Consider the following 26,029-nt stretch of genomic DNA (forward strand, 5'->3'; position numbering starts at 1 on the left):
GCGGCGTAGCGGCCACTTTCTCTCGTAGAACTCGAAGCTACGACCAAAGTCAGAGAACAGTTACACAAAATATCTGTGTCCGCCTCTTCTAGCGACGGAGTACCAGAGAACGTCTGTCTCTCGGTTTCTCTGCAGAGCGTGCGCGACTGTCAGTAGACCCTTCTCGCGATAGCAGAACGAACAGGTACGGGAGGGGTGGAGCGAGGGCAGATTGTTCTCCAGTTACTCGATCGCGGATGGCGTCGTTCTCTCGAAGGAATAAAATGTTTTTTAAAAAAATGCTAAAATGGGTCACCAAATATACTTGGGCGGCCGTTAATATACCTGGGTGGCCCGCCCAAGTAAAGTCTATGTGTGGGAAACACTGAAATATATATATATGTGTGTGTGTGTGTGTGTATGTATATATGTATACTATGTATGTATATATGTGTGTGTGTGTGTGTATATATATATACACACACACACACACACATATATATATAATGTATATAAGTGTGAACTTGATGTTCTCTGTGATAATGTGAATACTCTGTATGTATGTTCCACAGCAATCCAACAAGACAACGAGGTGCTGGTTCTGGTGGAAAAAGGAAGGTGAGAGAGGGGGAAAATGGCCGTTGTGAGCAACCTTTGTCTGGGAGACGGGAGCTTTTGGGCCCTTGGTTTTGCTTTACACTCTGTTGCTCATTTAAGTATCAGTTTTTTACCAGCTCATGCCAGTGCAAAGGTCCTGTGTACATGCAATATCAACCCGTTTACCTCAGTCCTTATCCCAGCAACAGCGACTGGTGTCAAGTGAAATCTGTCCCAGTGTTTCACACCCGCACAATTCCTCTGCTGGTAGATTTGAATTCAACCTACAGCCTTAATTCAAATGGTTGTCACACAGCAGGCAGTATGACATGCAAGATTCACACGCGAGTCAAACAAATAACAGATAATGCTCTTTCAAACTCTTTTTTTCTTTGCCCCCCCCCTTCCCCTTTCTCCTCCCCCTTCACTCCGAGAGGACCCTGTACATTGAAGGAGAGAGGAAGTTGGATTTCGCTGGCTGGTGTGGCGCCATTCAGAGGGCGGCGGGGAGTGGAGGGGACACACTGAGCCAGCAGCAGCTCACAGACACTGACATACCGGTCATTGTGCACAGCTGCATTGGCTACATCACGCAGTGCGGTGAGAAGGAGACACACGGACACAGAGAGAGAGATGGAGAGAGAGAGAGAGGGAGGGGTCGCAAATGGCAATGCCAAAAAACGACACCATGAAAAAGCTGATTACACCGGCAGATTTAAATTCAAATATACGTTCGTGCTCAGTGGTGCGAGAGTATGATGGGAGCGGCTGTTGGTCATTGCTGATATGTACAAGTGACTTGGTTTGTCTTTCCGTGTGGCTTTTTACTGCTTTGTGTGTGTGTGTGTGTGTGTTGTGTGTGTGGCCTAGTGTGACTGTAATAGCAGGTGAACTGGCTTTGGGAGAGACCATCAGAAAGTGGGACAGCTTTTCCGCTCCGTCATATTCCTCCCCCTTTTTCCTTGCACCCATCTGCTCTTGTTGTCTGTGTAGATTTATTTCAGTCATCCAGGTAGTAAAATACCCAGGGGAGGTTTAAATCTGTCCAGAAAACTAATATCTACGTTCCCCCCCCCCCTCCCACTCTCTCTCCCTCTGGTCACCTCCTCGTTCCCTCCGTGCCCCCGCTCTCCTTTCCCTCCCTCTATTTTTCTCATTCCAACACCCGCATATACTCAAGTATTTAAGTTCGTGCACGTGTGTGTAAATATGTGTGTGTGTTTGCGTGTGGGCAGACATCCCCCACTTCGCTGTCTGGAATTTTAATCCCTTTAGTCGGCTTTCCTGGAAACCAGCGCACAACTTTGCTTGCTCTCACCTCAGCACTTAACTGGGAATGGGTCGTTACCGTGACGTATGTCTGAGCTGATGTAATTACCCATTATGCTGCGTTGCAGGGCAAGAGCTTTTTTACCCTGGGACCGAAATAAGATATCCAGCCTCTCCAGGGTCTCTTAATTACTTAATGTGACTGCTGTGGGGACCCTCCGGAGGAAGGCCCTTGGCCCTTCAAGGGTCCCGTCTTGTAATTGAAAGTATTTTTGATCCCGACAGCGCTTGTGCAGAAATATAGCTCAGATGTTTGGGGACAGGGTTACGAGCGATTGAGGTGGCTCATCCACCGGGAACCTGGCTGTACAAAGCTGCCTCCTGGTTCTGATCATTTGCAATAGAAAGGATGCACTGTTGCGTGTTCCCGACAGCGCCGAGAGCTTAGCGAGCTTTTAGCTCTGGGAGCAGCAAGCACCGAGAGTTTAAAACCTTTCACTCTTTAGCAAAAGAGCATTTTTGGAAGCAGCGGGAACAGCATCAGCAGAAACAGCAATGACTAATGCTTTAAATGTTCACTCCCTTCAGCAAAAATGGCGGTGTCCAGTGGACACACAAACTCCAGTGTGGTTCATTTGCTGAGGTGCCAGTGCTACTTTATTTATTTGGAATTCCTCCGCAATTGTACCCGCCCAATTACTCCACTCTTCTGAGCCGTCCCGCTCGCTGCTCCACCCCCTCTGCCGATCCGGGGAGGGCTGCAGACTACCACATGCCTCCTCCCATACACGTGGAGTCACCAGCCGCTTCTTCTCACCTGACAGTGAGGAGTCCCAGTCCCCCCCCCCCCCCCCCGAACAGGCGAGCCGACCGACCGCACGAGGCGCTAGTGCAGCGACCAGGATACATACCCACATCCGGCTTCCCTCCCGCAGACACAGCCAACTGTCTGTAGGGACGCCCGACCAAACCGGAGGTAACATGGGGATTCCAACCAGCGATCCCCGTGTTGGTGGGCAACGGAGTAGACCGCCGTGCCACCCGGATGCCCCTGTGTGTCGGTGTTACTTTGAAGGCCACTCTGACAGTCTGTCATGTGAAAATGCATCTGATGTGGGAAGTGGTTGCGATAGTGTGAACCCCTCTGATTCTGAGTGTAAAATGCATGAGAAATACACTCCTCGAAGACGAGTCTGCAGGTTATCTTACTCAGGACATTACTCTGTACAAGTTTATTTTTCAATCGCAGCAGTATACCTTAAGTTTTATTGTTTTATTTAGATTTGCAGTGGTGTTAGGGGCAAGAAGGATGATGCAACGGCGTGGTCTTTGCTGATTCCTTGCAAACACTGTACATTTCTGTATACGACACGGACATTTTATCTTCAGGTATTACTGCGGGTATTGCTAGTAATATTACAGGCATTACTGCAAGTATATTACTATATGAAGCAATTCTCATTTGCATATAACGCAGGGGTATGGGAGACTGCAAAGTTCAGTTCCTTAGGAGATATTCCCTCCCTATCCGGCTGCGGTGTAGAGCCGCTGGTCTAATAGCGAAGGCAAAAGTGACAGGAAGTTGTCCAAATGTAGACGACGCACTAAATCAACACGTCGGTGTAATCCAGGGACGGGACGGGACGGGACGGGGTGTGACGTAACGTGGAAACGCAGATCTGCTGGGTGTGTTCTAACCTGCGGTGATGCGCCCGTCGTCGTGATGCGCTCAAACTTGCCCGCGTCGATCAGCTCGTCCGGTGGCGTGCGTCGCTTCCTGATTATAGTTGTCTTCGCTTGTATCCCCGCCTGTGTGTACTGACTGCTCCCTCCCTCCCCCTTCCCCCCAGGCCTGACGTCAGAGGGGATCTACCGGAAGAGCGGGGTGAATTCCCGCGTGGCGGCGCTGTGTGAGGCGTTCCGCCGCGACGCTCGCAGCGTGTACCTGAGAGAGGAGGAGCACCAGGTGGACGACGTCTCCAACACGCTCAAGCGCTTTTTCAGGGAGCTCGGAGACGGTCTGCTCACGGCTGAAGCATCCAGCGCCTGGCTGAGTACAGCCGGTAAGATGCCGAGCACGAGCGTCCGTTGAACCGCATCACGCAGTCAAAGTGGCGTTTCGATGAAGATGACGAGGAAGTGACAGCTTGTCGCCTCGTGATCTGCACTTAGCTTGCTGTTGTGTTGACATTACACCTAAAAAAAACCACACACACACACACACACACACACACACACACACACACACACACACACACACACACACATATCACGCACTCATACAAAATCACTAGAAGAGGGGCTTGTTTGCCTTCCGGAACATTCTCAAGTCACGGCTGGATCTGTTTCCATCAATTCAAAGCATCTACAAATGATACTGAATTATACATCTCCCCGAGCTCGCTCTTTTTTATGACCTTAGTTAACTTTGTGATCTTAGTTAATTTCCGTTCATTAACTAGTCTTTATAATTGGCCTCTAACTGTCACGCACACTGTTATCATCCGCTTCTCTGTTTTTCTTTCACTTTTCCCTCTCTCCAAATCTGTTCCTCTTATCCCCTCCTTGCTACCCCCTTCTTCATACCTCTGCTTTCTGTCTTACCCCCACCCCATCTTCCACGGCCCTTTCTCTCCCTCGCTTCCCTCCTGCCTTTCTGTCTCTTCTTCTCCCTCCTTCTGCCTTTCTCTCTTTCTCCCCTCCTTCATTCATCTTCCCTTTCTTCCATCTATCTCTCCGCCTTTCCGCCTCCAGCCATCCAGGAGGACAGTTTTAAGATTTCGCAGTACCAGCTGCTGTTGAGCCAGCTGCCCCGAGTCAACAAGGTGACAACACGAACCCTGGTCAACCATCTCTACTGGTGAGACACACACACACACACACACACACACACACACACACACACACTTTCTTACAACCACTGTAGAGCTAATGTCAAGTGTGCCTCTGCACACTTTCTACAGCTCTACACAAAGACCCTACAATAAAATATAAGTTTATTTCATACGGTTGCCATTTTGTGTGTTTTCTGTGTGTTTTGATACTGCATCAAATGTGACTCAGCCAGTCAGAGTTCAGGAAGGCCAAAGGTGTCGCTGTCTGCATTGCTATGTATAAAATTGCATGTTTATAAGGTTTTGGGTGGAAAATTATAGGTGTGCACTTGTGGGTGTGTGTGTATGTGTGTGTGTGTGTGTGTGTGTCAGTATACAACGTTTTTCAGAGTTTAACCAGATGAACCTCCATAACCTGGCCATAGTATTTGGTCCTACACTGTTCCAGACTGACGGGAAAGACTACTCAGCTGGCCGAGTCATAGAAGACCTCATCCAGCACTACACACACATCTTTGAGGTCAGACCACACACAGTCAGTCGTACATATGGTTGCATTTGTGTGTGTTTATGTTGATGTTCTCTAATAAAAGCATAACTGTTGAATTTTACAGACCCGCTCACAATTTAGTTTGTATTTATCCGTTGTGTGTATCAGAGTCCGGTCTCTGTCATGTTACTGCCAGTACCGCCAGAAACAACCTGCAGAAAAGCTGAAACTGAATATGAAAAATTTGCTCATCTGAATTTTTTTGCCCTAGCTTTTGTTTGCTGACTGTAAGCCCCTCAAATCAGCTAATGAAACACCCAGACATTGTAATAGTAGCATTGTTGATGCAGTATTACTATTCTAATGGCTATTTAATACAGTCGGCCATGTTTCATTAGTACAATGACTACGCCTCTCAAGCCAAGAGGCCAGTCTGTCTAGAAGCTGGTGTGATACCAGCAATGGGTGTCTAATGGATGGAAACTGGTGTCTCGGGGGTAATGGACTGGAACTGTCAAATGTGTGTACGTCCAGTGCCTTTCTTGAATGAAAACTGATGGTGGCAGTATGCCAAAGACAAAGTTGATGTTTTGCTTTGAGTTGATTCCATTGTTGGTTGAAGTTATTCCAGGGAAATCATTTTGCCAGTCGTGATGATAAAGTGACGCTAATAAACCCCAACCTCCTTCAATGCCCCTCCTGTTTCTGTCATGAGACTGACTAGTTCCCCTTATGAGACAACCAAAGCAATGCCCAGAACCTAAAGGTTAGTGTGACGGGACAGGCATACTGTAGGTTAACAATCCATTTGGTTCACCCATTATTTCACCTTATAAATCTGTTGTTCTCATTTCTTCCTTTTTTTTTTGTCGAAATTTCCCCCCATTTTCTTCCCAATTGTACTTGGCCTATTACCCGACTCTTTCGAGCCGTCCCGGTCGCTGCTCCACCCCCTCTGCCGACCCGGGGAGGGCTGCAGACTACCACGTGCCTCCTCTGATACATGTGGAGCCACCAGCTGCTTCTTTTCACCTGACAGTGAGGATCACGCTATCCCCCCCCCCCCCCCGAACAGGCGCCCCCGACCGACCAGAGGAGGCGCTAGTGCAGCGACCGGGACACATACCCACATCCGGCTCCATACCACCCGCAGACACGACCAGTTGTGTTTACAGGATGCCCGACCAAGCCGGAGGTAACACGGGGATTAGAACCGCCGATCCCCGTGTTGGTGGGCAACAGAATAGACCGCCATGCCACCCGAATGCCCCTTTGTTATCATTTCTGACTGTAGTTTGTAGTCTGTCTTTACAATCGAGACATTCTTATTAACTTGGAACTGATACAAAAAACACATAACCAAACAAGACACTCTCACCAAACTACAGCCAGCTTTATTTTGATGTAGATATTTTCTCTCTGACGATATTAAAATAAAGTCTGTGGTAGTGACATGTGCTCGCACGCATCCGGAACAAAGACTTGATGTGGTTGTTGGAAATACAGCTGGGGGGGGGTTCGGGACCGAAGATAAGGATCAGAGGACGATCTTGTCTTCTGAAGATAAAGAAGCAATTAACATGCTATTGACATATGATGACTGGTTGTGTATTTTTGTTTGCTTTGTGTTGTCAGGTGGACGAGCAGCAGCTGAAGAGGCAGCTAGATGAGATCACAGTCATTATCAAAGTGCGGGAGTCTCGCAACACAAAAGTGCCCGTGAGTCCGTGTGCTCCAGTAGCCTTTCATAGCTGATGTGCAGACGTTTTGAGTCGATGCCTTGCGTAATGAATTTCATTTTATGTTCACAGTTTAGGTTGATTTACCATAAATTCCTTATCCATAATGTAAAACTGAACATTGCAGGCCTTAAAAATTCCATAATTTGTTCTGTGTAATGGATAAGTCTTATATACCTTGTCTTTATGCATGCTCAGTAGTGCGGATAGGAAACTCGGAGAGGTCACTTAGATGAGTGATGACATATCTGGCAAATGGATCATGTTGTGGTCTAAACTGCTACTGGTTCACTGTTAATTCTGTGTCTGGGTTTCTACATGTGCTGGGACGTATGTATGGTTATGTCTGCTGATTTTGGTGTGTGTGCGTGTTTTTACTCTTTCATGTGTGTGTGCAGCCCAACAACTCAGGAGATTTCATCTGTACCGTCTACCTGGAGGAAAAGAAGGACACAACAGAGCAACACGTGAAGGTGATCCTTCACCCCTAACCCCCGAGCTTGCAACCCACTGAACCCAGCAATAACTTGGCCTGTTTACATTTTAGTATCTTACTATTAGCAGTTGTGGCATTCATCTGATGCCCTTATCACAATGCCATACATTAAGTGCAACAACATAAAAGTCTCCTATGTGAGCATCCTGAAAGATGGATTACGAAAGCCCTGACATTGTCGGGTTAAAATCCAAATCGTCAGTTGGTGTCTGTGGCTAACTGAGACAGGGTAAAAACAGGATATATTGTCTTTTTTTTTTAAATTTCTTTTCCCCCCCTTTTTCTCCCCAATTGTACTTGGCTGATTACTCCACTCTTCCGAGCTGTCCCGGTCGCTGCTCCATCCGCTTTGCCGATCCGGGGAGGGCTGCAGACTACCACGCGCCTCCTCCGATACGTGTGGAGTCGCCAGCCGCTTCTTTTCACCTGACTGTGAGGAGTTTCGCCGGGGGGACGTAGTGTGTGGGAGGATCACGCTATCCCCCCCAGTCCCCCCCCCCGAATGGGCGCCCCGACCGACCAGAGGAGGCACTAGTGCAGTGACCAGAACGCATACCCACATCCGGCTTTCCACCTGTAGACACAGCCAATTGTGTCTGTAGGGACGCCCGACCAAGCCAGAGGCAACACGGGGATTCGAATTTGCGATCCCCGTGTTGGTAGGCAACGGAACAGACCGCCACGTTACCCAGACGCCCAGGATAAATTGTCTTGGGGTCAGTCGTTATCATGTCATCGGTGCAATGCTAGAAGTGAGCCCACTTACTGGGGTTTGGGTGTGCCTTCGAACCCATGGTATAAAGTTGGGATTTCTATGGTGAACAAAAAACACTAAGCAGTATTGCTGATGTTCACACCATGTATTCTCACAAGATAAGATAAGATAAGATACTTTATTGTCATTGTGCGTAATTGTGCGTAAGAAAAAGTAGCGGCAGCAACATATTATAAATTGTTGCAAGTAAATTAAAATATTATAAGCAATGACCGTAATACAGCTGTGCCACAATGTTGCTGTGGTATAGTCTCGCAACGTGAACATGTATGTTTGTGTGATACTTCAACCAGAAAACTGATCTTTAGCACCCGTGCTATTGCACAAAAAGGCAAGTGGTCATTTTTCTGATGCGATGCTTGCTATGCAAATGTCGATGAAGTCAGTTTTATTCCAAAAATAAAGAAAAGAATAGAAATGTGAAAGAAATTGAAAACAAGCTAAAAATATTTCTACAAGGGGTTCTGCTGGACAGCAGACAGCGAGATTCTGGATCTACATAACACAGTGCAGTCTGGGTAATGGAGTCCTTTGGTTTGACCTTTAATGAGGGCCCAGTGAAATTAAATCGCCATGGACTCCAGCAGAACATAGTGACTTTTGAGGGAGAGAGGGAGTCAGCGGGGGAGGCTGACAGGGCCATTAACACCACGTGTGCCTGGGACGGGTGAGAAGTGGAGGTACGCACGATAAAAAATGGTACTCCTAAGATCAAATCGTAGAACTGTCCCTATGGTTTACCAGTGAGTACTGGTCTACTTCGAGCACTGCAATGGGGAAAGGATAACGATGGATTAATAATCTGACATTTCTCCTCTCCTCTCCTCTCCTTTCCTTTCCTCTCCTCTCATTTCCTTTCCTCTCCGCTCTCCTCCTCTCCTAGCCTTTCCTCTATTATCCTCTCCTATCGTCTTTCCTTTCATATCTCCTCTCCTCTCCTCTCCTCCCCTCAGATCCCCGGCTCCATGACGGCAGCAGAGCTGACCTGTGAGATTCTAGACAGGCGAAATATTCTAGCTAAAGACAAGGACTACTGGAGTTGTTGGGAGGTCAGCGAGAAAGAGGAAACTGGTGAGAACCGGAGGAGGGGAGAAGGGATGGCGCCTTGATATGCATCGCCATATATTTCCTTTTCAATGGGTGTGAGGAGGAATAGGGCCCGAGAGATCCAGTAGCTGAATATTTATTTCGTATTTCCTGTGACTTTTTGTTCGTTGCTGAGCTGAACATTTATTTCGTATTTCCTGTGACTTTTTGTTCGTTGCTGCTGAATATTGATTAGATTTCCTTGGCCTGAAAGTTATCTAAATACCATATCAGCAGTTTTCATCCACCACCCGTGACCTTTGTTTCCATGACATTTAACAAATATAAAGCTTTTATACCAACCTCTGGTAATATCCTTGTTACCTTTCTTTAGCGCGTCCCCTTCATCATCAGGAGCGGGTTTTGCCTATTCTTCATTCGCTCGGCACAGACTCTCACCTCCTCATCAAAAGACATTTGGCCATGGAGGCAATGATCATCTATCTTGGTACACACACACACACTCAAACACACACACAACTGCAGTCAATCTCCTCACGAAATCTCTGCATTGTTTTGACCCTACATATGCTCTTTTGTTCTTACCTGTCTCTCCACCACCCCCCACCCCCCCAGCCAGTAAAGTGGATGTTTCCAAACACGGGAACATGAAGTTCCGAGAGGAGCGAAGCATTCTGGGATTGGGATTGTCCTCTGGAAGTTTCCATGAGCGCTACTTCATACTCAATGGCAGCTCTCTCAGGATGTACAAGGACATCAGGGTATGACACTCACATGGACAAACAATACACCCTCCTTTTTACCCCCTCCTCCACGTCCCTCTCTCTTACGCATGTGCTTGCTAGATCACTCTCATTTAGATTTCCACAAAACACACACTCACCCCCCGTTATGTCTCCCCCCCCCTCTCTGATTATGATCCATTTAAAGGTAACAAGTAGCATTTTCCTAAAAATCAATATATAGACTCCCTCTCAGTCATGAATGACTTATGAGCCACTAGACATGTGTGGCGGTGTCGGTATCTGCAGAGGCCCTGTCCTCTGCCTGTATTTTCTTATTCTGCTGTGTACAGGATGTTTCCGGGCGTTAACCTTTGGGCAGCGGGACTCTATAAAAATGTAGCGACCAGGTGCCAGATCAAGATTGTAAGCACTCATCCAAGAGGAAGCTATAACAATGGCGGACACAGCGTCGAAAAGACACAAATATTGCGAGGTGAAACGCCAAGCGGACAAAGCTCGTTCCAAAACGAGAGTGAATCTGGGGTTGGCTTTCACCCGCTGCCGAGCACTGAAGGAGAGGACGGGGATGAAGAGTGACCCGGAGTGGACCCATACACTGGGATGTGTTCTGGCAACTGCGGTCAGGGGGCCACGTGCTTCTGGTGTCGTTGAGCCGGGGAGGAGGGGCCAACTCTGAATGTTGTGTTTACAAACCGCAACTGACAAACCCAACTTGTTCTACCTTTAAACTCTCTGTGTCTTTGCCCGTCAGAGTAATCGTCCGGAACGTGACTGGCCAGTAAAAAACCTGAAGGTCTACGTGGGTATCAAGAAGAAACTCCGCCCTCCCACCTGGTGAGTAATAACGATGTGGTCCGTGGTCATCATGCCCTCCTCTTTGTCCGCTGGTTTATCTAGTATGGCAGCCTCATTCTCTGTCGAGGAATTTATCGGGGTTGTTGCGGTTCTCGTCTGTTTTGTTCAGTACTTGTAGTTGGTAAACAGATCAAAAATATGCCACAAGAACAATGCTTCCTCTCCCTTGGATTAGTCCAACAGTTTTAAAGGACGGCCTTATCATGTAGCCTCTTGCCAGGTTAGCTCATAGTATTGGCTCCTGTAGACATGGCCAATTGTGTCTCTAGGGATTCGAGAATGAGGCATGCCCCTTGGTCGGGGTAACACGACGGGAATTTGAACCGGCGATCCCCTGGTTGGTAGGCAACAGAATAGACCGCTACGCCACCCGGATGCCCTCAATTCACTCTCTATTCCGAACATTTAAAATAGTCAATTTAGATCTGAAAGTTAAATTTCCCTCTGAATTTGCCTGCTCTGTAAATTACACAAGTGGACTTGTGATCGGCCTTACCACTAGGTGGCAGCCTGAGACAAGCCAACAAACACCAAATGCCCTCTGTTACCATTGAAATCAATCACCACCTACTGTACTCCCCTGACTTTCTTTCTCTCCATCTTTCTCTCTCTGTTCTCTGCCTAGTTGGGGTTTGACAGTGGTCTGTGCAAATGAGAAACAGGAGAAGCCAGAAAGGCAGCAGTGGTGAGTATATCGTCACTATTCGGTATTTCACTCATATTTATAAGCACACAGCTTATACACATACAGTCGCATTCATAATGTATCACAAGTACAGTTCTGATGAGCAAGAAGTTGTTCCATGATAGAATATTAGAAACTGGTGGATGCTTTTACTCCAGACTCCTTACTAAAGCAAGGCCAGCTTTGTTGATTGCAATCTTTTTGATTGACACATTTTTGTCAGAGTGAAAGATGTACGAAAGAGCGATGGAAAAAATAAAGTGCCCTGTGAACTTGGTCAAGGTCAGGTTTGCATGTCCGCCTGGGTGTTACGTTTTGGGCTCAGCAATATTGTTTAAAGGTGCTATTAATTATAAAGTTAGCAGTATATAACTGTCAGACATTTGTCACATGTGGACCAGGATAAAGCTCCAATCCCCAGGTTTAGTTTGTATATGCAAGTGAAAGTAAGATGGAGCACCCTTCTTCGTGTGAGTTGACTGAAACGTGTCAGAGCTACTATAACAATTATTAAAATAAGCTAGCTAGCTCTCCACAGGCCGGAAAAATGGGTCAGATCACTGCAGGAGTATACGGGGACTGGAACATACAAAAGGTCACCTCCAGCTAGGAGGAAAACACGCACGCACACACACACACACACACACCTGTAACCAAGCATGTCCTCTTAAGCAATTTGTGTTCATGCATACATCCTTATGTATGGATGAACAAAGATGTATGCATGAACACAAAAGTACGAGTGCATCCATCCATATTTTTGCATCAGTAAATGCGTACTCGGGGGCGGGGGGGGGCGTCAGTTTGTAAATGTGTATGCATTGGTGTGCTTGTGTCTATTTGTGTCCGTACACGTTCCAGCCAGGCTTTTATCATCACCGAGCTGTCGGCTGCGGGGCCGTCATAATGGGAGCTCTGTTGTAGTCGCGCTGAGGGCGCTGACATCTCCTGTCGCACTGCATCATCACATGTCCCTCACAGCGCCCGACACACCTGAGAGATGTTGATAGACAGACGAAGTGGCGAAGAGAGAGGAGAAAGCTGGGGGTGGGGGGGTGTAAGTAAAATGGGATGATTTGATAGGGAGGTGGCAAGAGAAGGGAGTGGGGGGTTGCCAGTAGGATGGACGGAGAGAAGAGATGAGATGGATAGATGAGGAGAGAAGGTACAAAAAATAGAGAAGCTATAGAAAGGGGCCCATGGTACTAAAAATGGGGAGGGGGTAAGAATGTTGAAATTAACATACGATGTTAAAACACTTAAAGATATAAAGTTAAACGGAGACAGAAATTGTCAGTATTTGTGAAATGGAGTAAAGGTGTGTGTGTGTGTGTGTGTGTGTGTTCGTTCAGTGAGTGGGTTGATACCTGTGGTTGACGGCCCCCATTGCCCGGCTGTGACACACCAGGTGGGCTGTCGGTGAGCTTCTGTGGCCCTAGTTTTTGCGGTGTTCGCGTCCCGCACCGTTGGCACTAGTCGGACCCCTGTCGGCAGCTTTTCGGCCGAGTCAGCAAGTTGAATCGGCGGCGGAGCCCGTCGGTGAGAGAGAGAACTCTGATTGGCTGTTCAGCTTAGCGAATCACTGCACGAGAAGAGAAACGGAAGTTACGAAAGCAAGCAAACGATGAAGTCAAGCGGCCACACACAGACAGAGGGCTCTTCTCATTAATCGTCTTCGTCTCTCTCGAACGTTTCCGGTTCGGGAAAGGTTCAGGAAAGCCCCTCGAGCCTGCCGCTCTAGTAGCCATGCTTTCACCCATTTAGTGCGATTTCACCTTATTTTTCGCCTCCGCGTCTTCCTTTCTTCTTCCACAACCAAGAGACGAAGGGTTGATAACGCCAGGGCCATTTGCAGAGTTTTATCAGACGCATTCTCGATTAGCGGTGGCTGTATTAGCACGCCGTCTGTAGTGAGCGAGAGTTGAGTGGAAATGGTAAGCAAACGCTGCTTTGTATACGGTTTGTATCTCCGCAGTCCTGGGTCTTGCGGTTTCACATTTTGAACGACGAATACAGACTACCGCCACCTGCTGGTACGGAGGGTTATTGCCTCTCACGCAGGCGCGGAACGTACGTGCTAGTTGGCCGTTGGCTATAGTCTGCGGTGTGTTCAAGCGCTACTTTCTGGCCCAGACGCGGGCCACGTGGGGCGACGCAGCAGTCGGCCTTCGCCGCCGCTAGTTCTCTGGTGTCGGTTTGGTGTGTCTGGGCCCTTAGAAAAAAAGCCCTTTTTTCTTTTCCCTTTTTTAGTAGCGTATTAGGTCAGCGACCACTGTAAAGCAGCTTTTTGGGGGGCTCCCGATAAACCATCTTAACTGATGTTGTTCCCGCAGCCCTCTAACGACCAGGCAACTTGCAGTAATGATTATAAATGAATGTTCAATTATTCGGCTGCACCTAATGGATATTGTTCTGGATGAGAGGGCCGACTAACAGCCTCCAAATATGAAATGGAATGTGAGCGAGCTTGAATTTGAAAGTTTGCATCCTTGTGTGTGTGTGTGTGTGTGTGTGTGTGTCGGCATGCACACGCGATGGCAAGGAAGCTGTAGATTCACAGGGTGTCCTCTGCCGATATAATGATCCCTAATGAGCACTAATGAGCTCAGTTAACCCCGGTAATGATGCGTCACCCCCACTATGTGCTGGAGGAGTTCTGTGCCAATGTCTACGGATGCTAGCTTGTGTGTTAAGAGTCGTGACTGTGTCTGCTTTTATGTCTGAGGCTTTCCATCTTTGTATGCACTGCATGTGTCGGCCTGTTTGTTCGCGCGCGCGCGTGTGTGTGCGCGCGCGCGCGCGTGTTTAGTTGTTACCCTGGCGCTTGCTCATCTCAAGGCTTTGTGTGTGCCCCTCATTCATCTGTCAGTGTTTGTGCTGTGTCTGGGTGGAGAGCACTTGAATATATATTGGTTTGGTCCGAACCTCTGCTCATAATAATGACTGCATAGATAAAGTATCTCTGTTGTGTATCGCAGCATCGCGGTCGACTCAGAACATATACACATACACACACATACACGTGCGTGCTTAGGGTCCCAGCATTGTTTCTATTTGTTTGGAATTTGAATTAGGTATCACACTTGGTGTTTACGCCACAGGCACTGCGAGAGAGAATACATCAGTTTCACTTAATCTCCCACCTTGCAGCTTTCTCTTCTTACCTAGTGCTTATCTCGAGTTTTCCACCCCCCCCCCGTTTGTTTTCCAAACCTCTATGTCCTTGCTGCTTCCCACCCTCACACCCTCCCTTTTGGTTGTCTCCTCTCTGTCTCTCGCAAGGTACCTGTGCTGTGACTGTCAGTTGGAGATGAGGGAGTGGTTTGCCACTTTTCTCAGTGTCCAGGTGAGATCAAACATGCTGCACGTGACCTTTACTGCTCAGTAATAGACACATGCATCAGGGATAATTGCTAGGGTATTTGCGACTGCATGATTCGTGAAAATGTGATGAATAATGACTCATTCATCACTTACCATTTGTATGTCATTGTATTTAACTCTGGATAAGAGCATCAGATATTGAGGATGATGCAGCGAAAAAGTGGTTCTAGCCTCTATTAAGCCTGAGTACACATCATCAACCTGAACCTCAGGGTTCAGTGCTTAGACCCAATGTTCACTGTCTAATGGGCCTAAAGGTCGATTAATGCCAAGCCTTAGTCAGGCAGTATTGGGAAATGAGTCTTGCTTTTAATTGCAAGGTGGTTGGAGGTTACAGCAACAGGTCCATTCACAAAGTTGAAATTCTCAGTACAAAGTTAACTTAAGTACTTTTCAACACTCAGTGTATTGTCCATGGCAAATTCTACTCATACGAGTATATGGCTGTTATGGTTTATTTAATGGTCTAATGGTACGTTATTTAACCAGATATAACCACTGGTGCCTTCAGACATTTTTGGTGAAAATGTATTTCACAAGTTTAAAATTTGTCTAGAGAGATTTCCTTTAAAACACTAATATAGTACAGCATGAACCTTAACTAGCAAGAACTCTAATCTTTCTGTCGCTCACCTCCTCCACCTCTTTACATTGCTTTTTCTTTTACAGTGTGATGGTGATGTATGGCCTGTAGAAGGGATGCAGAAGACACGTGTGTCCCGTGTGTTGCCACTGGATACTCGTCACGGTAACGTGTCATTGATACCACTGCGTGGCAGTGAGAATGAGATGCGGAACAGCGTAGCAGCTTTCAGCCAAGACCCGCTTGCTGTGAGTTTATCAATCCAATCACTAACTAATCTAAAACTGCCACCCGGTCGTGCAGCTGGATCTACAGCAGCTGGCTATTCAGAGATATTTGTTCTGGACAGGTGGCTCAACCCCACACACCCCCACCCTCCGACGAAGAGCAGAGCTTAACCTTAACGCTAATCATGTGACTGATTCGCAGATCGCAAATTTGTCCCAAATGCAGAACTTCAGCAGGTACCTGGCTCCTGACAACAAAAGAGGGTGGGGGTCGAAGGTCGACCCTGAACAGAATCAGTGACCTCTGTTTTGTGATTCACTGTTGATTTACTTGTCAGCATTCAAGGGGAAATCTTGTTGGGTCCAGAAATGGGCAACGTACATCCTCTCCTGTTGGTCACCACATTACTTAAATGTTGACTGTACCTTCTCCCACATCCTGGAACCAGATGCTAAATTAACCGTTCCAGGTTTACAGTGGGCTGAAAGAGAGCCCCCACCACAGAACTCTCTGAAGAGGTTTAGTAAATTTTTTATTTGTATTTTTATGTTTGAATTTGGTACAAGTGAACCATTAGCTAAGGCTAAGCTAAGGTGTCTCAATTCTTCCGCCTGATTGGACGTCAGCATGTAGAGGTCAGAGATAACCGCTGGGCTTTACAGTGCTGGCCCCGTATTAACACTCCATCCCCCAAATTGAAACTTACACCGATTGGTCTGTCACCCTGGACTTTGGGAATGAGTGTAACATTTATTTTTAGAGAATAAATCGCTGAGTGTGCCAACATCGCACGAAACATTTGTTATCTACTCTAAAGGCACCTTCTATATCTTTCCTTCGGTTATTTTATATATACATTTAGATAACGACAGCTCAACTGTGACTAGCTAGTAATAATATAGTATATTATTACTTATGAGCCAACTGTTGGTGCTGTGGTACAGAATATCAACCGTGTGATGATGTCGATGTCCAATCCTCCCACTGGGTCTAGCCGCCTCATACCTCTCTACCTTTTACGTTCCAATAACGGCAAACTCCATCAACACTTCCACAGGCAATGACACAGCTCAACCTTTGCATTGTTGTTGGCCTCTGGATTGTGCCCATTTAAATTTGATTCGAAATTAAATGTGTAGGTGTAAGAGAGAGTATGAAAGCTCTGACTTTGCCTTTTCATTTGCAATAGCAGTAGAAGCTGGGTTTACGCAAGATGTGATTGGGGGCTTCTGTTAACATGCAGCCTCAGCACCACAGGTTGAAAGCTGTGTGTTTGTGAGAGGGTGGCTGCTTGTGGGTATGTGCTCAACATGAATAAAAAAGGCAGATGGGCTTCTGGGTTTGAATGTGGCTGAAATGTTTACTTTCTTACTCTGTATATATGTGCATATATTTGTGTTTGCGAATTTGACTGACTGCCCACATGTATTGCAGTTCTTGATATGAAATGTGAATAGAAAGTAAGCATTTAATTCTGAATTGTGTGTGTGTGTGTGTGTGTGTGTGTGTCTATGTGTGTGCGTGTGTGTGTGTCTATGTGTGTGTATAAGAGAGAAAGAGAAAAGACTTATCGACTGCTTTTGTGTGTGGCCAGTGTTCACTGTGAAACAACGACTGTGTTTAACACAACTGTAGATTGTCAGTTTTACACACAGCAGACTTGAAGGATCACTCCAGTATCCCTCGTTTTCTCTCACAACCCCATCACAATTCACTCTCCCTCTCTCCTCTTACTGTTTTTATCTCTCTCACCAAATCTCCCATTTTCTCCTTCAAGTGTCTCTTGTTCCAACATGACCCATGCTTTTTATCTTTCAGCTCTTTAGAGATGTTCGATAGTGGACCCTGATTTAAAGGTAAGGCATTTTTTCCGTTTCTGAAAGTTTACCAGTCCATCTCTAGGCCGTCAAATAACTTTTGGCACTTCCTTATGTGGACCATGAAGGCGTATTTCTGTTTTTCATTTTCTTATTTGGGCGGGTGGTGGAGTGGTTAGCGCGGTCCTCTCACAGCAAGAAGGTCCTCGGTTCGAGCCCCGGGGTAGTCCAACCTTGGGGGTCGTCCGCTGTGTGGAGTTTGCAATCCAAAGACATGTAGGTCAGATGAATCGGCCGTACTAAATTGTCCCTAAGTGTGTGTGTCGGCCCTGTGATGGCCTTGCGGCCTGTCCAGGGTGTCTCCTTGCCTGCCGCCCAATGACTGCTGGGATAGGCTCCAGCATCCCCGCGACCCTGAGAGCAGGATAAGCGGTTCAGATAATGGAATGGAATTTTGTTATTTAGGGATGGATTTTTAATGATAGATGCTTATAGATGTGAATGAATTTGTTGACTTCTAGAGTTGTGCGTTAAGTCGACCCCTGCATTCAGACCAGTTGGTGCATGATCCCTATACTGATTTTAAGGTTTCCTAATGTAACTTCTGGGGGTCAGATGTGAGCGTGATCTGACTATTCGAGAAGGACTCACACTTAACTGACAGCAGTCCATTTCAAGACAGAAGTGGGTCTTCGTATCCGCAGGTTCTAGTGAAGGCCGGAAGGCCAAAACATTTTGCGAGACAGGAGATTGAGTCGAATGTTAAAAACGTTGCCGCTGTTAGGTGTTAACCTGCTTTTTAGAGCTGATTTGCACAGGTGTGTACTCTGATATGTTGTGCGACGGGGCTCATCACTGAGGATCAGCTCAAGTCTATACAGCTCACCTTGTGATGAGAGAATAATGCACCATTATTCAGATGAAATTGGCCGTTTTGTCTTTCAGCAGAGTGCGTCCACCTTCTTCCCCTGTTGCTAGATAAGACCCTCCTGCTGGGATGAGAGACTGCTGCTTAGCATGCATATTTTAAAAAAAACTGATTTTAAAGAGACTTGCGCCTGCTGTGGAACTAAATTTAGAGTTGGGGCCAAAGTCCATTCATCAGACTGTCTCAGCAGAGTTACGGTGTCTGGGTCCATGCGAGTCAAGTGGTTCACGTTACTTCTGACGTTTACAAACTGATAATAGAAACGCAAACTAATCTTCTAATTGTGATAACAATGAGGCTAAATTGGGCACAGACACGCTCAACCCCTTTTACATGTGTGTGTTTTCCACAGGGGGGTGATCGGTGTAACCAGAAGCCCTTTGAACAGCGTCTTCCTCATTCTGCAGCTGAAGGAACCACGACGTCTGATGACCCTTCAGACAACACAGACAGTGTGACATGTGACACGGTTGCTTGTCCCCATGAATATGAAATGGACCCACAAACGTGCAAACAACTGGATTATATATAATACGGACCCACCGTGAGTTGCCGTGTCACGCAGTAATTTTTTTTGTAAACACAGTGGAAATTAATCCGACAAACAGGTGACTGGCTGGCTAGCAAGGCAGCAGCTGGGCGCCGTGGCGTGAAGTGAAAGAAAACGATGTCCACCGGTGTCTGTCAGCCTGATTTTACGGACTAGAATTTGGCCCCCAGGTCCGCTAAATCGTCCCCAACTCAAGCTGTTTCAGCTCCAAAACACTCCGCTGCACCAGGCGGTATGACCTCACCCCGGTGTTGAGTAACGGAGAGGTGTGAGAGACGAGCCGAGAGAAACCTCGTATTGTACTCTCCAGAAAAGACGGGAAGTCCGATAACCCCGGCACTGGGCTGGCGTGCGTAACGACCAGCCGTTTGACGTGGGGTCACAGATTATGGAACTTTTCAAAAGAAAATGAACTTTTTTTTTTCCCCCCTTCGTGTCCGGTCGTAACCCATTCAGTTTGACTTGTCGACCTGCCGCGAAGCAGTTCAGATTCTCTGTAAGACGGTCTCGGCCGACTCGAACCCGGTTTTGTCCGGAGACTGCTCCCGTGTGGGCCGAGCCGTCGGCTGAGAGGAACCTTGAGGAGGCGGCGGACGTTTTATAGATGTTATTTAGCAGGCCAATTATTCTGTCTTCTTACTCGATACACTGCATAGATAAGTGGTGAAAACATTGTGCGTGTGTGTGTGTGGACGTGGTCATGTTTGAGGAGAGAGGGGTTCTGCGGAAGAGACTGAACGAGCCAAAGACCGGGGCAAAATGGATGTTGAGAACCTCGGTTGTCATCTGACTGAACACCAGAAGCCTTGTTGGGATGTGTCTACAAGTTGTTTCTGCAGCAAAATCAATCATGCAAATAGAGAACATTTACATAGTTGGTCGGCCTGGTTAAGATCTTCCCAGGCTGACGGTCTGTTTTGCTGGTGACGCCGCCTCAGTTTTTCCTCCTCACCTCCGTGACCATCCATCCCTGCGTCTCACCCTCTTCTTCTTGTTTACTGTAGGCAGTGATACACGTTACATTTTTTTAAGAAAACATAGATGGACAATATTTAAAAGGTTTTAGTTTCTTGATGACTCATTGTTTTAAAAAAAAAATCTTTCGTTCCTTATTTATAACCTAATATGTAATTCATATCGGTGTCTGTGTAATCCCAGCAGTCATCACAACTGTTGTGTTCTTCACTCTGTGCTGTTACATTACACAACCCGGTGGCGAAGAAAATGGAGATGGGAAGCGTGACGTGCAAAGGAGCTTTAAAAGCCTCACCCTCTTCTTCAGCTCTCAACTGGCACATGGCTCCTGTCTCTGAAGCGTCACCTTGGTCCAAAGTGTCGTTCACCTTAATTCTCTCGCTGGTAACAGACATGCTGGCTGTCAGTAGTATGGCACCCCTGTACCTTAAAATGCAGCCCATGTTCCTCTTCTGCACTCCCCCAGCATTAAGCATAATTATTTATTTGGACAACAGAGGGCGCTAAGCACTGGGCTGGAGAACCTAGCTGCCCCCCCCCCCACACACACACACACACATTGGGGTGTTGTCAAGTTTAACAGTGTTTTACTTAACACCTATACATATGCTGAAAGTGATTGTGTGTTTGTCCCAATGACTGCCTTCTCCTGTCCATCTATTCTAATGGGGACCAAATGTCTAGAACTAGAAACCACCTTGTGGGGACATTTAGTGGGTCCCAGTGAGGAGAAGGGTCTATTTAGGTTTAAGACTTGGGTTTAGGGTTAAGGTTAGGATTAGGTTAGGGTTAAGGTTAGGATTAAATTAGGTTTAAGGTTAGGGTTAGAATTAAATTAGGATTAAGGTTAGGATTAGGTTACGGTTAAGGTTAGGATTAAGTTAGGATTAAGTTAGGGTTAAGGTTAGCATTAGGTTAGGGTTAGAGTTAAATTAGGGTTAAGATTAGGATTAGGTTAGGGTTAAGGTTAGGATTAGGTTAGGGTTAGAGTTAAATTAGGGTTAAGGTTAGGACTAGATTAGGGTTAGGGTTAAGTTTAGGATTAGGTTAGGGTTAAGGTTAGGATTAGGTTAGGGTTAGAGTTAAATTAGGGTTAATGTTAGGGTTTAGGTTAGGACTAGATTAGGGTTAGGGCTAAATTTAGGATTAGATTAGGGTTAGGATTAGGTTAGGCATGTAGTTATGATGGTTAAGGTTAGGGTTAGGGTTAAGATTAGGATTAGGTTAGGGTTAAATTAGGGTTAAGGTTAGGGTTAGGGTTAAGGTTAGGATTAGGTTAGGGTTAGGCATGTAGTTATGATGGTTAAGGTTAGAGTTAAGGGCTAGGGAATGAATGTAGTCAATGAGGGATGTACGGGGTGAGTTTTGTGTGTGTGTGTGTGGGTGTGTGACTATGTTTAGCTGGCCCCCAGCCCAGAGCTCAGCAGGAGCCAAGAGAAGACTCGTCCCTGTGCGGTGATATAATTATATTCTCTCTCTTTTTCACTAGGTGATTATTTGTGTGTTCCTCAACAGTTACTGATTCGTCTGTCTCTGAAACTCTAATAAACATTCAGCTGGAGGTTTTTTCTTTCAGTGTTTGTATCTCCAAACCCACGCGCGCGCGCGTGTGTGTGTGTGTGTGTGTGTGTGTGTGTGTGTGTGTGTGAGAGAGAGAGAGAGAGAGAGAGACGTGTTTCATCTCTGTGTAGTTCACAACTGTCAAATAACTACATGTTTGATCCAAAAGGTCAGTAACTACCTGCTCTAACACAAGCTATGTTGCCTATGGAGCTACTCTATACACACACACACACACACACACACACACACACACACTTTTGCAAATACATGATGTCAGCCCTGCAGGATAGCAGAAAAGGGATTTGTTGCACTGCAAACCTCCCCACCTCCATAACAACCACACGCATAGAATTGCACGCAACCCCAACATGTTATGAATGCTTTCACAGCATGTGTCTTAACACACAAGGCAGGAAGTTGTTATCCTGCCAGCAGGTTTCATGACACAGTTATGCATTTCCATAAATGAAGGCCTACAGATCTGCTTTAAGGTAAAAATCTCAGGCTTGCTTGTGTGTGTCTATATGTATTTATGTATATGTGTACTGCATGATTTTATACATGTGTGGACAGATGTAGAACGGTGCTGATGGGGGGACCTGTAGGGGGTTTCTGAGTCTGAGTGCGTCACAGCGGCCAGCCGGCTCTGAGCTCAGTTTTTTTAAGTGGAGCTGACACATCAGGGTCACCCTTTACCTCGAGATACACACCGGAGAGACCCGCAGGGGACGCACACACACGAGCCCTTCACACATGCACAGGAGACCCACCAGGGGGGCGCTCACATTCACACCAGGGTATAGGGACGTACACGGCGAAGTGGCCTTTACCTCATAGGTCATTACAGCGGTTGTATAAGGCAGAAAGTTTAAGGAAGAAATGATTTTTCTGATACAGGAATCAGGAGCACTTTAATTTAGTCATTTCATTCAAAACAATAAATCATGAAGCGACGTGCCGTTTCCCACAGCAGTACAACACAAAGACAAAAAAGCACATCCAGAAACGACAAGAACACTCATTCCCAAACTAAACAAACAAATCAGTGTCCAAGAGAAGGAAGGCCAAGCCAGGGTGACTGTGGGAACCGCCGGCCTGCATGGGCTAGCCGTTAGCTTAGCCCGCCCCGCTTCCGCGTCCTGCCACACCGCCCTCGGTGTTTCCTCCGCGGGTGCAGCTCCAGGCAGGGGCCGTGGTCCCCAGGCCCACCGGACGAAGCGGACCAAGCTCTTCGCACAGTCTTTAGGAATTTGGTAACTAGATGTTTCAGAGTTTGACTGAACCTGCAAAAATAAATAAATGCAACCTACCAAAATAGATAATATATATATATACATATATATTACGTTTTGTTAATTTTTGTAATTATCTGAAGCTCTTTTTAAAAAAAAAGGAAAAAAAACGTACTTCAATAAATGAAGCTAAAGCGTCTGGTCTTGCTTGGCACAAGACCAGCAGAAGGCGTAAAGTTAAACTTGGATAAATGACGCTCCAGCGCCATCTGCTGGTCACGTGCGTGTACATGCGCGCGTAAAATTTGCACAATTTCGCGCATGCGTAGCAGGGTTTCGGTTCGCCGCAGTGGGTTTTGTTTTCTGCGCATGCGCGAAAAATCACATGCGCAGCAGATTGCGCACTAAAGCGCTAAGCATTAGAGTTTCCGTTCTGCGCATGCGCGGTTTTTTGCGATCGCTCGGAGTTGCCGGGGCAAGATGGCCGATCGGGGTGCGATCTGGTATTATGTAGCAGCCGAAAAGCAAAGAAATGTGGAAAGAAGGTGGAGAATGCCGTCTTCGAAGCAATACTACAAACGGTAAGTTTCAAAACATTATAGCATCTAAATACAAATAGTTCAACCTCTTTACCATCACCCCACATCACCCCGATTTACAATCAAACGCGGCATTAAAACAGGGTTGTCCCATTTCTCCTTTTCTCGTTATAGTTGCTACAGAAACGCTTTGTGTCTTCATTAAAAATTCAACTGTCGCTCCATTAGATGTAATTGGGAAACCGCTAATCATTGGGAGTCTTTGAATATTTGAATATTGAAGTGAACATTTGAACTCATTCATCTTCAGCCGCTTCTCCGGGGTCGGGTCGCAGTGGCAGCAAGCGAAGTAGGGCACGCCAGGCGTCCCTCCCCCCAGCAACGCCCTCCAGCTCCTCCTGGGGGACGGTCCCAGGCCTGACTTGTCATGTCAGGTGTTCACACATTTGAACATGTGACGAACCCCCCAGTGTACTTCAAATGTATTTCTGGATTGTTCTGTTCACCTCTATTGTGCTTCAGGTTTAGAGAGGGCTCGCCAAACCTGAGAGCATACACCTGGGCCCGGGCACGTCCCTCAGCATAAAGCTGCAGCCAGCTTGCAGTCTTGGCGCTCTCGCTGTTCTGCTTCTGTTTGTTGGTATGGTTTTACCACTTGACAACACGCACAACGTCATTACATACACCCACACATGCACTATCTTACACCACTGATTTACAGACACACACATCCATACTTCATTGTATTGGGGTTATTTATTTTGTAATAAATCAGTTTGGTTTATTGAATGGTTTTGGTGCGTTTGTGTGGTTAAGAGGAGAGGCGACGATTAGCGAGCAGCAGTATGGTTTCATGCCACGAAAGAGCACTAACTACAGATGCGATGTTTGCTTTGAGAATGTTGATTGAGAAGTGTAGAGAAGGCCAGAAGGAGCTGCATTGGGTCTTTATGGATTTAGAGAAAGCATATGACATACTTGATATGCTTTCTGTTCATGTGCTTTCATAAAGGAGGTGTGGTATTGTATGAGGAAGTCGGGAGTTGCAGAGAGGTATGTAGGAGTGGTGCAGGATATGTATGAGGGAAGTGTGACAGTGGTGAGGTGTGCGGTTGGAATGACAAATGGGTTCAAGGTGGAGATGGAATTACATCAAGGATCGGCTCTGAACCCTTTCTTGTTTGCAATGGACAGGTTGACGGACGAGATCAGGCAGGAGTCTCCGTGGACTATGATGTTTGCGGATTACATAGTGATCTGTAGCGAGAGTAGGGTGCAGGTTGAGGTAATAAAATGTAATAAAATACCTTATCAGGTTTTTCCAACCAAACTCCCTCCATTTCTGCGAACTAGTACACCTCCATATTGTTGTCCATTCTTCCTCAGATATAATTGTCTCTCCTTCCTTCTCCCATTTTGTTTTAATGTATAAAGTCGAATGTATTTTAAGATTTAACAGACCCTTATGAAATTATTCTTCTATCAGTATCTGAATTATATGCTTTTCTAAACAGTTCTATCAGACAAGTACTAATCTGTACAGCTCAAAGTTCAATGAAAGTAACTTTACTTTGCTTAGTCAACATCTCGATGAATTTGATCCTATAAGTTATGGAGGACTGTTTGTCATGTGAAGCTCCAATATCAGAAGGTGAAATTAAGGAGGGCATCCATTCACTCAAAAACAATAAATCGCCTGGTAATGATGATATCACTGCTGAATTTTACAAATTATTCTCTGATTTACTCACACCATAAGGTCTATTCAGAAAGTATCCAGAATTCCTCTCTTCCTACTACAGTGACACAAGGCACATATGACACATGTTTAATCCCCAAACCAAAGAAAGATCTGCTTCTGCTGGACAATTGGGGAGTTTACTCAATAATGTTTATAAAGTGTTTGCTATTATTTTAGCTAAAATATTCAAGCGGGTCTCAAACTCAATATTTGATGAAAATCAATCTGGATTTATGAACGGTAGACATTAACAATAATATTAGATTGGTTTTAGACCTCAGACTCATCTGATCTAATTCTAGACAAAAGTTTCATATTCCAGGACTTCTGCAAAGCTTTTGACTCCATAAAACATCCTTTTATTTTTCTATTGTCTAGAACGCTTTGGTTTTGGGACATGTTTTTGTAATGCTATGAAAATTCTCTGTGTTAATGATAATAGTTCGGTGTTAATGGTAATAGCTCTAAAACATGGGACAACTCATACAGAGAGGGGTGAGACAAGGTTGCCCTGTTTACATTCTCCTCCTGGTGGCTCAGGTTTTTTGCCATTATATTAAATCCAGTAGGTTAGAAGGTATCTCTGTTGCTGATCATAATCTTCTTATAAGTCAGTTGGTAGATGATACATTATTTCTTAAAAATGCCTCTCAGGTAGAATCGCCTATAAAGATTATTGATTTATTCTCTAGAGCTTCAGGTTTAGGAATGATTATTATATTAGAGGGACAGCTCAGGTTGGACGGTTTGGAGACAAAGCAAGAGAGGCAAGATTGAGATGGCTTGGAGCTTGTGGAGGAGAGACGCTGGGTATATTCAGAAGGATGCTGAATATGGAGCTGCCAGCAAAGAGGAAAAGAGGAAGGCCAAAGAGGAGGTTTATGGATGTGAGGACATGAGGACGTGCAGGTGGCTGGTGTGACAGAGGAAGATGCAGAGGACAGGAAGAAATAACAGATGATCCGCTGTGGTGCCAC

The 26,029-nt window shown here is 46.1% G+C and overlaps 1 protein-coding gene across 4 annotated transcripts in view; it reads left to right on the plus strand.

Annotated features, from left to right (window-relative positions):
- The window catches only part of LOC130115347 (arf-GAP with Rho-GAP domain, ANK repeat and PH domain-containing protein 1-like), a 101,430-nt gene extending 80,481 nt beyond the window's left edge, over window positions 1–20,949 (plus strand). For 3 of the 4 annotated variants that reach the window (XM_056282960.1, XM_056282962.1, XM_056282961.1), the window contains 16 exons: window positions 552–597; window positions 1,013–1,176; window positions 3,696–3,908; window positions 4,600–4,705; window positions 5,052–5,199; window positions 6,805–6,888; window positions 7,307–7,381; window positions 9,133–9,250; window positions 9,600–9,713; window positions 9,842–9,987; window positions 10,724–10,806; window positions 11,453–11,512; window positions 14,795–14,858; window positions 15,566–15,727; window positions 17,526–17,563; window positions 18,805–20,798. In XM_056282960.1, coding sequence (XP_056138935.1) covers window positions 552–597; window positions 1,013–1,176; window positions 3,696–3,908; window positions 4,600–4,705; window positions 5,052–5,199; window positions 6,805–6,888; window positions 7,307–7,381; window positions 9,133–9,250; window positions 9,600–9,713; window positions 9,842–9,987; window positions 10,724–10,806; window positions 11,453–11,512; window positions 14,795–14,858; window positions 15,566–15,727; window positions 17,526–17,546 — 1,604 coding nt within the window. In that variant the 3' untranslated portion in view covers window positions 17,547–17,563; window positions 18,805–20,798. Of the gene's footprint in view, window positions 1–551; window positions 598–1,012; window positions 1,177–3,695; window positions 3,909–4,599; window positions 4,706–5,051; window positions 5,200–6,804; window positions 6,889–7,306; window positions 7,382–9,132; window positions 9,251–9,599; window positions 9,714–9,841; window positions 9,988–10,723; window positions 10,807–11,452; window positions 11,513–14,794; window positions 14,859–15,565; window positions 15,728–17,525; window positions 17,564–18,804; window positions 20,799–20,931 lie in introns of those variants that run through there. The other variant, XR_008810485.1, reaches the window with a different exon arrangement.
- Window positions 20,950–26,029: the final 5,080 nt, after the last annotated feature.

This window comes from Lampris incognitus, chromosome 7 (assembly GCF_029633865.1).
Source record: "Lampris incognitus isolate fLamInc1 chromosome 7, fLamInc1.hap2, whole genome shotgun sequence".
Taxonomy (NCBI): domain Eukaryota; kingdom Metazoa; phylum Chordata; class Actinopteri; order Lampriformes; family Lampridae; genus Lampris; species Lampris incognitus.